Source organism: Caloenas nicobarica, chromosome 18, assembly GCF_036013445.1.
Source record: "Caloenas nicobarica isolate bCalNic1 chromosome 18, bCalNic1.hap1, whole genome shotgun sequence".
In the NCBI taxonomy this organism is placed as follows: Eukaryota; Metazoa; Chordata; class Aves; order Columbiformes; family Columbidae; genus Caloenas; species Caloenas nicobarica.
This window is the reverse complement of record NC_088262.1, coordinates 5,025,439-5,036,335: the sequence shown is the minus strand read 5'-3', so window position 1 is coordinate 5,036,335 and position 10,897 is coordinate 5,025,439. Positions and strand designations below refer to the sequence as shown.

Genomic DNA, 10,897 nt, shown 5'->3' with positions numbered 1-10,897 from the left:
CCGCCCCTCTCCTTCGCCGGCCCCGCCCCCTCCCGCCCGGCCCCGCCCCGCGCACGGCGGAAGATGGCGGCGCCCGGCGCGGCGGGGCTGGCCCGGCGGTTGCGGGCCTGGCTGCCCCGGTGAGCGGGGTTTTGCGGGGAACCTGCAACGGAGAGACCCGGAGCGAGCGCGGGGGGCGTTCCCCGGGCCGGGTTCGCTGTTCCCTGGGCTGGCGCGTGTCTCCGTGGGGGGTGGTTGGGCCCTGGTCTGCGGGTGCAGGCGGGGCCTGGCAGGGCAGGGCAGGACCCCCCTGCCCCTTGGTGCAGTTCGGTTTGTGTGGGAAAATATCCCTAGTTGGAAGGATATCTTAGGTTGTATCGCCGGGAAAGCTTCCTGACTCTTTGTTTTATGGGGTTATTTATTAATTGTGGGAGTGGGGAGGTTCCGCTTAAATATGAGAAGAAACTTCTTCTCAGGGTAGCAGAACACTGGCCCAGGCTGCCCAGGGAGGTTGTGGAGTCTCCTTCTCTGCAGACATTCCAACCCGCCTGGACACCTTCCTGTGTAACCTCATCTGGGTGTTCCCGCTCCGGCGGGGGGATTGCACTGGGTGAGCTTTCGAGGTCCTTTCCAACCCCTGACATTCTGGGATTGTGTGAAGAGAGAAAGTCTCTTGACCGAGCGGGAGGTTATTCTGCACCGCAGAACAAATGCCAAAGGGTGGTGTTGCAAAGGCCTTGCTCATGGTAAGAAATATTGCGGCGAGCCCGATTGCAGAGGGGGACGCGTTTTCCACGGCGTGAGTGTCGCTCTCTCATCGAAGAGGATGCTTTTGTGCCCGGTCACCGCTGGGGTGGCCGGTGCTGCGTGGTTGTGTCGCTGCTGCCCTGGCTGGGGAGCACAAGAGCGTTTCGTGTGCCTGAATTACCGGGGGAGCTGTGCAGACCAGGAATGCAGAGTGCAAAGAGCCTTCTAGGTCTGCAGCAAATCTCTGGGCCCTGTATGTGCCTCTGGCTGTGCCGCAGTGATGGCGAGGACGGCAGAGACGCCTCTCAAGTCTAACATCCTGAGATGGGCTCACATCCTCCACATCCCTGTCACGGCATGGTGCGTCCATCAGCTTACAGCTCCCCTCCTTCTTGTGTTCTTTGCAGGCTGACGCAGGTGAGGTGGAGCCGCTACAATCCCAGTTACTTAGAGCCAGAAGTAAACAAGGAATTGTATCAGAAACCTTATGAGGAGCTGTCTGAGGAGGAGAAGGAAAAAATGGAGCTTAAGGCTGTTCGACCCATAAAAGCTGCTCCCCCCACTCTCTCCAGCTCTGTGTTCAGTGACCCAATGATCAGGTCAGAAAAAGCATCGTGTCCTCTGTTACAGCCAGGTCCTACGGAGCAAAAATGCTTGGGAGCTGTGCTGTCCTCCTCAGCCTTCGCTTGCTGTGCTGCATGTCCCTCTGTTACTGCACAATCCCTTTATTCGGGTTAATCTTTTTCCCACAAAGCCAGTCCATTGACTGACAATGATTAGAGATAATTACAGCAGATCTGGCAGCACCCAGACTTAACCGTGGGAACAACACAAGGTGGGGGCTTATTTCTGTGGGTGATAAAATCAGAATTTAAGTCAGATTCCATTTGGCTTTGTGTTTACAGTAAATTCACCAATATGATGATGAAGAATGGAAATAAAGTGCTGGCCAGAAGCCTCATGTCTCAGGTGAGAACTCATGTTTCTTCTCAGTATTATGTTAAAACAATACAAAATAGAAGGCTGGGACATCAAGCCCACTGGAATTAGGAATTACTAGAACTTGGGTCATCTCTACAGTCCTAACACATTTCCCTCTGCACACACGATAGTCCCACCGTTATTTCCCTGACCAGATGTACGTTTTGTACAAGCCCCAACCTCATTCACTTCACAGACCAAGTGGTGATGGCTTAGTGGAGAACGTTCAGCGTCTCTGGAAGCTTATATAGAATCATAGAATCATTTAGGTTGAAAAAGACCATTAAGATCAATGAGTCCAACTGTTAACCCAACACTAGCAAGTCCACCACTAAACCATAAACTCAGAATATACCCTTAAAAGCATAATTTTCTCAGAAGACCTTCTTTCCAGTTCTCTTTCAAGCCTTGTCTTTTGTATAACTTGCCAATGAAGTCCCACAAATGTGTCACCAACATGACATAGCTTTGACCCCCTGCTCCAACATACAATAACCAGTATTACCTGGTGATCCCATTTGGTGTGTTCCAAGCCTTGAAATGGGGATACATGTTGCCCACATGTTCCCCAAGTAACTGCTGATTCCTTGTGACAGAAAAACAAGCAGACCCTGGGCTTTTTCATCCAGGCTTTGGAGGGGAGGCTGCTTAGTGCACACAGACCTGTATTCCTGGCTCCACTTTGTCCCTTCCCTCCTCAGCCTCCTCACCCCAAATGCAATGTTCAGTGAAGAGCTGGAAGAGGGTGAAGTAAAACTTAAGAGAATCCTTGACTGGCCTGTTGCCTACAGGGCTAGAAAACCAGCTGCAGGCTCAAGTGGAAATGCAGTGCTTGTAAAAGCGATGTAATTTCATGAAGTGGGATAATCCTTCTGCTCTGCATGTCTCCTTGTCTTTGTCCCAAGACTCTAGAGGCCATTAAGAGGAAGCAGCTGGAGAAGTACCACAAAGCTCCAGAAGATGAGAAGGAGGCAATTGAATGCAACCCTTACGTCATTTTCCACCAGGCTCTGAAGAACTGCCAGCCCATCATCGGGCTCAACAGCATCACCAGAGGAGGCAAAACCTACCAGGTGAAAGGGGGGGCTGGGAGCACGTCTGGTCAGGAGAGAATTCGCTAGGGAAGCAGATGTGCTGGTTTCACCGCTTCAGCTCAGGCTTTCCTCTCCTTGGAAAGAGCCACTTTGCAATCTGGATTAAAACAGCTCCTAAAAAACTGTCCAAGATCATGCCCCAGCGTGTGAGTGTGGTAATTCCTTCTCAGCATTGGTCTCTGCTCCTCTGACTAGGTAAGGAGTATTCAGCAAATGTTTTCCAAGGAGACAGAGATCAGTGATGGGCAGCAAAAGAATTGGCAGGCCCAGGACTACCAGACCTACCCTCTCTGCTGCATCATGTTGCTTGGGTAGAGGCCCCAAAGCCCTGAGGAGGGTCAGCGTAGCAGAAAAATTCAACTAGGTACAGTGTGGTGTTTGAAACACGAGCAGAACCTGTCTCTAAGTATGGGCTCTGCGACACTCGAGAGAGCCTGATGGAGAAATGAGATGCGGCGGCACAGCTGCACCGGTCAGTGCAGGGGAGTGGGGAGCATCTCCCATCCCTGCGAGCACAAACCAGCCAGGGTCCAGTTCCCAAACAGGCCACAAGTCCTCACAAAGGCCCAGGGCTGATTAGAATTTCCATTTTGGTAGAAACAGACAGTTTCTATGGACAGGGGAGGTGAATTGGCACAGATCAGCTGTTGGGAGCTGGTCTTGCTGCAGAGAGCAGCGTGCTGCCACAGTGTAAATCTGCACCTGTCCAGCTGGGCCTGTGTGACAGCTGGAGAAGAGCAGGTTCCTGCACCCTCACAGTGCGATAACTGTTGCGGTGTGAACCTTTCCCAGGTCCCAGTCCCTCTGAAGGACAATCGGAAGCGTTTCCTGGCCATGAAGTGGTTAATCACCGAGTGCAGAGAGAACAAGAATCGTCGGACACTGATGCCCGAGAAGCTCTCCCAGGAGCTGCTCCAGGCCTTCAACAACGAAGGGCCCGTCATCAAGAAGAAGCACGTGCTGCACAAGATGGCAGAGGCCAACCGGGCTTACGCCCACTTTCGCTGGTGGTAGGGACAGCGCAGGGGACACGATGCCACCAGCCCAGGGCTGCCAGCCTGGGAGAGGCCGGGGAGAAGAGGGAAAGGGGGAAGATCCCTGCCAGGCAGCTTCTGAACTAAACTGGGAAAGCTCCTCCGATCCTCACAAAGTTCATTTCCTTTGTGCTTGTTTGGATGGGGGAAGGGGAATCGGAAAGCGTTACTGACCCCTGCACGGATACTCCAGTTATTTCATAATCACTTTCCTGTGAAGAGAAGCCTTAGATGTTTTTCTTACAGCAATGCTATACAAAATAATCTTCCACTTACCTGTTTCTTGGGGGAGGTCCTGTATCAGCGATGTTTTTGGCTGCACAGCTAAAAGCAGAGCTGAATCTTTTTCCCCCACACCATAACCAGCCTTAGTGTGATTGGTACAAAAGGCAATAAAAGGCTTTTTTTGATTTTTTGGTTCTGGTCATCAGCAGCATTGTCTGGACAGATTTCATGGGAATGTTAACAGAAGAAAATAAAACCAGTTTTATGGGGAAGGTTTCTTGATTCCGAACCTTTGTGGCTTGAATCTCACGGTGCTTTTTCCAGCTACCCTGGTTGTGTAAAGCCACACTGACACCCTGCATCAGAGGATGAAATAGTTATCACAGCCTTAAGGCTTCAGTCAGGACAACTTCTAAGTATTGTCCATAGCTCAGAAGCTGCATAGAGAGAAGGCAGGACCCATGTTAGTGGAAAACTTTTATTAGAAAAAAATCCTTCAATAGACTATTTTGTTTCCTTTCTTCCTCTCCCATTCTTATAAGAAACATATCATAGTTGAAAGTCGCTAAATTCTGAAAAAACATGACAGTAATTGTATAAAACTTGTAAAACCTGTTCCTAGCTACATGTGCTCAGGGCCCTGTCCTGCTGCAGGTGTTGGTGGCTGGTGACCCGTGGGGAAGGCTGTAGCATGCAGGTGCAGCCAGGGAGCTGGAAAGAGTTTGGGAAAAATAGCACTTGGTCGAGCTGTTGGTGAGGCCACAGTGTTTTCTGTGACTTGGCCTGGAGAACCAGGTACAACCTGAGCTGTGAAAGATTTCTCCCCCGCCTCTCGGGTGAAACCAAAATGCTCTCAGCCTGAACTGTGCTTGCCTTAACACACATCTCAAATGCTGGTTTGAGCTGGAAGCCTTCCCTGCCCTTTGCTGGCAGTAGCCCAATATTAGACTAAATCAGTGGAAGAACTTGCTGGGTTAAACGTGCCCTGCCTGTCCCACTGCTCCAGACCTCCAAAGTCAGGCTGGCACCAGCTGCAGCCGGACAGTGACATGTCCAGAGGCACCAGCCAGTGTAAATCCTATTTACAGGAAGTGCTAGAAAAACATGATGAAAATAAATCCAAACTTGGTGTGAAGCTTGCTGGTGAAAGTGCTGGGGACATCTCTCCACATCTCTCCACCTCTGCGGTTAATCCATCACTTCGCTGTAATAGTATTTCTGGGCAGCGTCCGTCATCTTCCAGTCGGCAGCTCGGAACTCGATGATCTCCAGCAGCAGGAGCTGGGACAGGGAGCTGAGCCCCTCCTGCAGGAGGAAGCCATCTCGGAGGAGGGAGAAGAGCTCATCCATCCGTTGGGAGTTCATCTTCTCCAGCTGCTCGCCGATGCGGTGGAGCTGTAGGACCAGGCAGTCCACCTTCAGAAGGAAGAGAAGAAGATGGCTGAGGACAAAGGAACGGGGAGGTTTGGCACATCTCTGTGGAGGTGCCCATCAGTCACTTACGGGCCAACTCATCCTGTTCCCTCTGGTCTAAATTTCCAACAGGTGAGGGAGATTCAGGCTGGACATGAGAAATAAATTTTTTATGCTGAGGGTGGTGAGAGCCTGGCCCAGGTTGCCCAGAGAGGGAGTGGATGCCCCATCCCTGGAGACATCCCAGGCCAGGCTGGACGGGGCTCTGAGCAACCTGAGCTGGTGAAGATATCCCTGCTCATGGCAGGGGTGGCACTGGGGGAACTTGGAAGGTCCCTTCAACCCAAACCATTCTGTGATTCTATGACGGTTCTGCTTCCCGCAAGTCGCTGTGGTCCAGGAAGCAGGATAGGCTGGATCTGTTCTAGTAAAAGCACTGGAAAAGCACATCCTGAACTCCTCTACCTTTCAGACAAAATTGCCAAAGAAATGCACCCGCAACAGGTAGAAAAACATTAATTTTCTCCAGGATGCCCATGAGGAGATGGCACTCACCTCTTCCTCCTTCCGCAGGCTGTCAGGTTGGGCCAGCCGGAACAGACAGTCGTAAACAGGGTTCACCAGAGCCATCATGGGCATGTTGTTCACCTGTAAGGAGCAGAAGCCACCGTCAGCTTGGAGCCAAAAAGGGCTCCAAGTTACTCCCTTGCTGCTTTTCAAAGAAGAGAGCAGAATTTTGTTGTGCTGCCAAATGCCGGATTGGTGGGATTTACGTAGGAGACCAGACGTTTGAGTCTCAGGAGCCAGAGAAGCTGAACAAATGATGTAAAAAACATCTATTTTTAAATGTAAGGAGGTAACCATGGGAAATACACTCGTTGCAAGAGCATTTTTCCTGCCTGCAGCTCTACTTGCATCGTTTTTACATCTACTTCAAGCAGGCGTCCAAGTACACACACCGCAGTGAAGGCTTGCAGACAAACTCCATCAGTACATGGGCTAGAAATCATGTGAGCACACACAGGTCCCCCACAGCACCTCACAGGAACTAAATCTGGGACATCTGGGAGCAGGCAAATCAGGGGATTTCAAACACCAGGTACAAAATGAGGAAGCTCAGACTTTGGGACTGTTCCCAGAGATGGCTCTGCCTCTCCAAGCCTGTTCGCTTGCCTGTCGGTAGCACCAGCAGCATCCTCGTGCTGAGAACTGTCTCCGAGGCTCTGTACAACACTCGCCCAACACCCTGCAGACCCCCATGCCCTCTGGCACCCCTAGGCAGCAGCGGGCAGGTGCTTCTGCTCCGGCTCCTTACCCTCAGGTAGTCGAAGATGTTGCAGATGAAGGTGACGTAGCAGATCCAGGCCTGGAGCGAGCGGGTGCGCAGCTCCTCCCTGTCCTTGTACTCCTGCTGCAGCCGGTTCAGCAGGCTCCTCCGGAAGATGCTCTGGCCGACTTGTTTGCTCTCTGCCTATGAGCCCAGAAAAAACAGGGTAGAGGGATGAAATGGGGGTGTGAGAGGGGTGGGGGGATGCAGAACCATGCAGATACCGTCCTGTGATTGCCCAGAGGGACAGGAAAGCTGCGACTAACTGCCTGTGCTCGCCAGCTGCTCGTCTGGATGCCACCACTGCATGGGGCAAGTGGCAGAAGAGGAGAAGCTGGTGGAGGAGTCAGAGCACAGGGCTGGGGCGAAGCATCTCCTGGCCCAGCCTCGGGACAACCTGCACATTTTAAGTGTTTCACTGTCGCGACACGAGGAGCTCTCACCTGGATGATGGTGTAGCAGATGCGTCCTGCCTCCTTGCTGAACACGCAGTCTTTGAGGGACTGGTCCACGATAATATTGGCCACTTTCTCCAGGTCCACGTTGCTGGGGTCTGCAGAGAGGAGAAGCACTGTCAGGACCCAGCACCCTTTTGTGCCCTGCTTGCTTTGGGGTACCTGGAAGACAACTGAGGTTGGCACAGGGCCTGGTACAACCACGTTACATGGTGCAAAACCTCATGTTTGCTTCCACATCAAGAGTCACAGCCCCTCTCACACTCCAGCTGTTTTGGAGATACGATCTCCAATGGGGCACAGTCCTCCCAGGCTGGAGACACAGCTGTCACGATGGGAAAGCAATGGAGAAAAATAGGTGATACAAGAAGCAAGAAGTTGATCTGAATCTGGAATCCCAGCACTGCTTCAAAGTTGGGTTAGCGAGAGCCAGATGTGCAAACTCCTGCTGGGCTTTGAATAGAGATGTGACAGGTGAGCAGGAGTCTGGGGGTGTGGGAGGACAAGACGGCCTCACAGCGGGAGGGACAGGGAGCAGGAACTGGGCACTGGAGAGGGGTGAGAGATGCTCAGAGCAGGAGAGGAGGGTACCCCAAAATCAAGGAAAACCACAAGGATAAGAACCAGGAGCTGAGTTTGAACAACTGCAGCATTAAACACTGGAGAGAAGGCGAGAGGGGGTAAGAAGGGGCAGGGAGCAAAGACCTTCCTGTAGAAGATTCATCAGCAGCACCCGGTCATGGATCAACAGCGTTTATGGAACAGCTTTTCTATACTTAGCAACTGCTGTTCCTTAAAGGGGCCCAAGCATCCAGCCTCATTTATCAGCCAAGCTGCAAGTGGCACAGGAACCGGTAAAAAGCCTGCTGACCTTTGAGGGCTGTTTTCAGCAGCTTCTGAGTCTCGCTGTCAAATGACTGTATTTTATACTCTTCTTTGCCTGTTTCCCCCATAACTGGCTTCCTCCAGGGGCAAGAGTCAGGGCAACGGATGGGCTAGTGACAGTCCCTGGGGAAAGAGCACACAGAGATTAGTTGGACAGAGAGGGCAGACCTTCACTGGCCGTTTGGCAAATCCCATCTAGTGCTGGAGCACAGGCTGTTCTCCTGACAGCCCCTGCCCCAAGGAAACTCCTCTGTTATCAGGACACTCCAGTCCTAGATCCAAGCAAAGCTTCACTCCCACATCTTTTTAAGCCTTGTTTCCTACCAGACTATGAATAGGACTCCATCTTCAGAGCATTTTTCTAATATGAAAAGCATATTTCAGTCTGTTGATCTGTAGGCTCAAAGTGGACAGCACACCAAGGCAGCTTCTAAATATACCGATCTCACCACAGGTGACTTCGCTGTGGCTTATTATCACGGGGAAACACACCCAGGAGCACCCCACGCAGCTTCTTCCTTGTGCCTTTGAAACACCCATTCAGCTGGTTTCACACAAAAGCCTGGGAAGAATCAAACCGGCACCCGAGCATCCCAGGCACACTCTCCCCCTCGTGTGCCGGAGGCAGGCTCCCTCCTCTCCCGTCAGACGCAACAAGCTCTGCAGCCAAATCCCCAACAGCAACAGCTCCTGTTTCAGCCCCCTGCAGTCAAGCAGAGCTCTCTGCAGTACCAACAGCGCTCCCAAATAGTCTCTAGATTGTCTTCTGCTTTGTGATACAGCGAAGACAGCAAGACGGTACGCATGGCACAGAGAGGAAGGGATTTGTTTGATACGCACACGAGATGATCTGCTGGACGCAAAATGCCGGGCTGGCCAGACCCACAGCACAAACAGGAGAAGGCAGTCGGCCAAGTGAGTTTTGCCAGCTTGTCAAAATTCCTGGACCATTACTCACCCGTCTCTGCAAACAGGTCCCTACCCGGATTAAAGCCGAAGAGCCCATTGCCATTTAGAGGCAGGGCACAGGTATCGCGGGCAGCCTGACCCCTCAGACACTCCACTTGCCATGAAGCTGTGGCACAACACGTAATAATTCAGGGCAGAGAGAGGAGCTTGCTGGTGGGTAGAGCCTGACCCTGCCCTCCCTGTGCGGCCCAGGGCAGACCCTGCCCCACAGAGGCTTATGCAGCTGAAGCTCTCACCCACACAGGGTTACCTGCCCCGAGACCTGCACATCCTTCCCAGATGGATTCACAAGCAGCTGGGTGCCCTCCGTGCCGTGTCTGGTTGGCAAACACCTTCCTGTCCGACCTCTCTGCCTTCTGCACCGTCTCTCTCCCTCTGCATCCACACTCACACGGTTCTGCACTGCCTGCGGAGCGGCCTGAGCTCACCGGCAGCCCCGCGTCCCACCGGCAGCATCGCCGTGCAGCAGGAACCTGGCGAGAGCTCAGCACCGCACGCAGCGAAGCAGGAAGCGCCCGAGCCCGTCTGGCAGCGTCTCTGCCGCCACCGCCCAGCGCCTCTCCCAGAGCATCCTTCCCCACGGCTCCCCGGGGACAGGCACGGCCGCTTTGATCTGCTGTGCCAAATAACCCTGCCCAGAGCAAACCACAGCGAGAGAGGCAAAACCAGCCCGGCTGCACCTGAGATCCTGCTGCCAGGACCACCTTTCCTGAAGGGCTAGTGGCAGTGGGTGACACTGGGCACAGCATCAGGTGTGGGTACCAACTACTCTTCTGCAAGCGGTCCCCACAACACGAGCTGTCCCGGGGACTGACGTGGTTGGGGTAAGTGTCCTTGATGTGCCGGTGACCAGCCAGCCCGTGTGCCAGGGCCCTACCCGGCGGGGGCACACCGGCTGGGACAGGCTGGATTTGCCCCGGCCACCGCCAAAAGAGGGAGAAGGGCCCCAAGTCTCCTCTGCCACCCCTGAGCATCCCCAGGGGCACCCCCAGCCGCCCGGGCCCCCGTCCCAGCCCCGCCGAGCCGCAGGTGGAACCCCCAGCGCCGAGACTCCCCCTGCCCGGGGCACCGGGGCCACCGGAGCCCCGCGGGAGCCCCCGCAGCCGCCTCGCCCCAGCCCCGCGGGCAGCACACGCCGAAGGGCCCCCGGGACGGCGGATCCCAGGGCAAGCAGCACCCCGCGGTGTCCCCGGGCAGGGCAGGGGGAGCCGGGCGCAGCCGCCACCGACCTGCCGGCCGCCCCCGCTGTGTCCTCCGGCCGCCGGGGCATCTCCGGAGCGTCCCGGGCCCCGCCGGCCCGGCCCCGCTCCCTCCCGGCACGGCCCAGGTTTCCTCTTAGGTCATTTCCTCGCCGGAGCCGGGGGAGGGCCGGGCCGGCCGGGCCGGGAGAGCGGCGGCAGCGCCACCGCCTGCGAGCAACCGGCCACGGCGGGGATGGAGCCGGCTGCTCCGCTGGGCGCCCCCGGGAAACCCCACCACGGGAAACCCCCTCGCCCCGGCACGGCCTCCCGGCTCCCCCCGGCATCCCCGCCTGCGCCCCGGGCACGGCGGCTGCTCCGCTCCGCCCGCCGGGGAAGGCAGCGCTGAACCCCGCGCCCCGCTGTCCCCCCGGGGCTCCCCCGCCGAGCACCGGCCGGGCCCTGCCGCTGGGAGCCGCACCGATTTGCGGGTGAAAACCGCGGTTATCCCTCGCTCCCCTCCAGGCCAGGGCAGGCTGTAGCCGAGCGGCACAAAACCCAGAAAAAAATACCAAGAGAGGAGAGACGCACTAAACCAAGTCACTGCAAC

General features: G+C 55.0%; 3 protein-coding genes across 3 annotated transcripts; 2 read left to right on the top strand and 1 right to left on the bottom strand.

Moving 5' to 3' along the window:
• Positions 1-29: 29 nt before the first annotated feature.
• On the top strand, positions 30-4,336 carry MRPS7 (mitochondrial ribosomal protein S7). Its single transcript, XM_065648037.1, has 5 exons — positions 30-119; positions 1,134-1,325; positions 1,632-1,695; positions 2,613-2,780; positions 3,594-4,336. The coding sequence occupies exons 1-5, from the start codon at positions 64-66 to the stop codon at positions 3,813-3,815; spliced, it is 702 nt and encodes a 233-aa protein (XP_065504109.1). The 5' UTR covers positions 30-63; the 3' UTR covers positions 3,816-4,336.
• A 188-nt stretch (positions 4,337-4,524) lies between these two features.
• On the bottom strand, positions 4,525-10,456 carry MIF4GD (MIF4G domain containing). Its single transcript, XM_065648039.1, has 6 exons — positions 10,339-10,456; positions 8,127-8,263; positions 7,244-7,353; positions 6,789-6,944; positions 6,029-6,121; positions 4,525-5,476 (listed from the first exon to the last, which is right to left on the bottom strand). Exons 2-6 carry the CDS (start codon positions 8,206-8,208, stop codon positions 5,249-5,251), a joined length of 669 nt encoding a protein of 222 aa, XP_065504111.1. The 5' UTR covers positions 8,209-8,263; positions 10,339-10,456; the 3' UTR covers positions 4,525-5,248.
• LOC135996276 (basic proline-rich protein-like) lies at positions 9,005-10,782 on the top strand. Its single transcript, XM_065648097.1, has 2 exons — positions 9,005-9,055; positions 10,102-10,782. The coding sequence occupies exons 1-2, from the start codon at positions 9,005-9,007 to the stop codon at positions 10,780-10,782; spliced, it is 732 nt and encodes a 243-aa protein (XP_065504169.1).
• Positions 10,783-10,897: the final 115 nt, after the last annotated feature.

Coding starts and splice junctions, on each gene's coding strand:
- MIF4GD (XM_065648039.1), bottom strand. CDS start 8,208: ATGGGGGAAACAGGCAAAGAAGAGTATAAAATACAGTCATTTGACAGC. Junction 6,945..7,243: donor TCTGCTACACCATCATCCAG/GTGAGAGCTCCT, acceptor CTGGGCTCATAG/GCAGAGAGCAAACAAGTCGG. Junction 5,477..6,028: donor GCCTGCGGAAGGAGGAAGAG/GTGAGTGCCATC, acceptor TTCCTTCTGAAG/GTGGACTGCCTGGTCCTACA.
- LOC135996276 (XM_065648097.1), top strand. CDS start 9,005: ATGCCGGGCTGGCCAGACCCACAGCACAAACAGGAGAAGGCAGTCGGC. Junction 9,056..10,101: donor AGGAGAAGGCAGTCGGCCAA/GTGAGTTTTGCC, acceptor GGGCACCCCCAG/CCGCCCGGGCCCCCGTCCCA.
- MRPS7 (XM_065648037.1), top strand. CDS start 64: ATGGCGGCGCCCGGCGCGGCGGGGCTGGCCCGGCGGTTGCGGGCCTGG. Junction 120..1,133: donor TTGCGGGCCTGGCTGCCCCG/GTGAGCGGGGTT, acceptor TGTTCTTTGCAG/GCTGACGCAGGTGAGGTGGA. Junction 2,781..3,593: donor GAGGAGGCAAAACCTACCAG/GTGAAAGGGGGG, acceptor AACCTTTCCCAG/GTCCCAGTCCCTCTGAAGGA.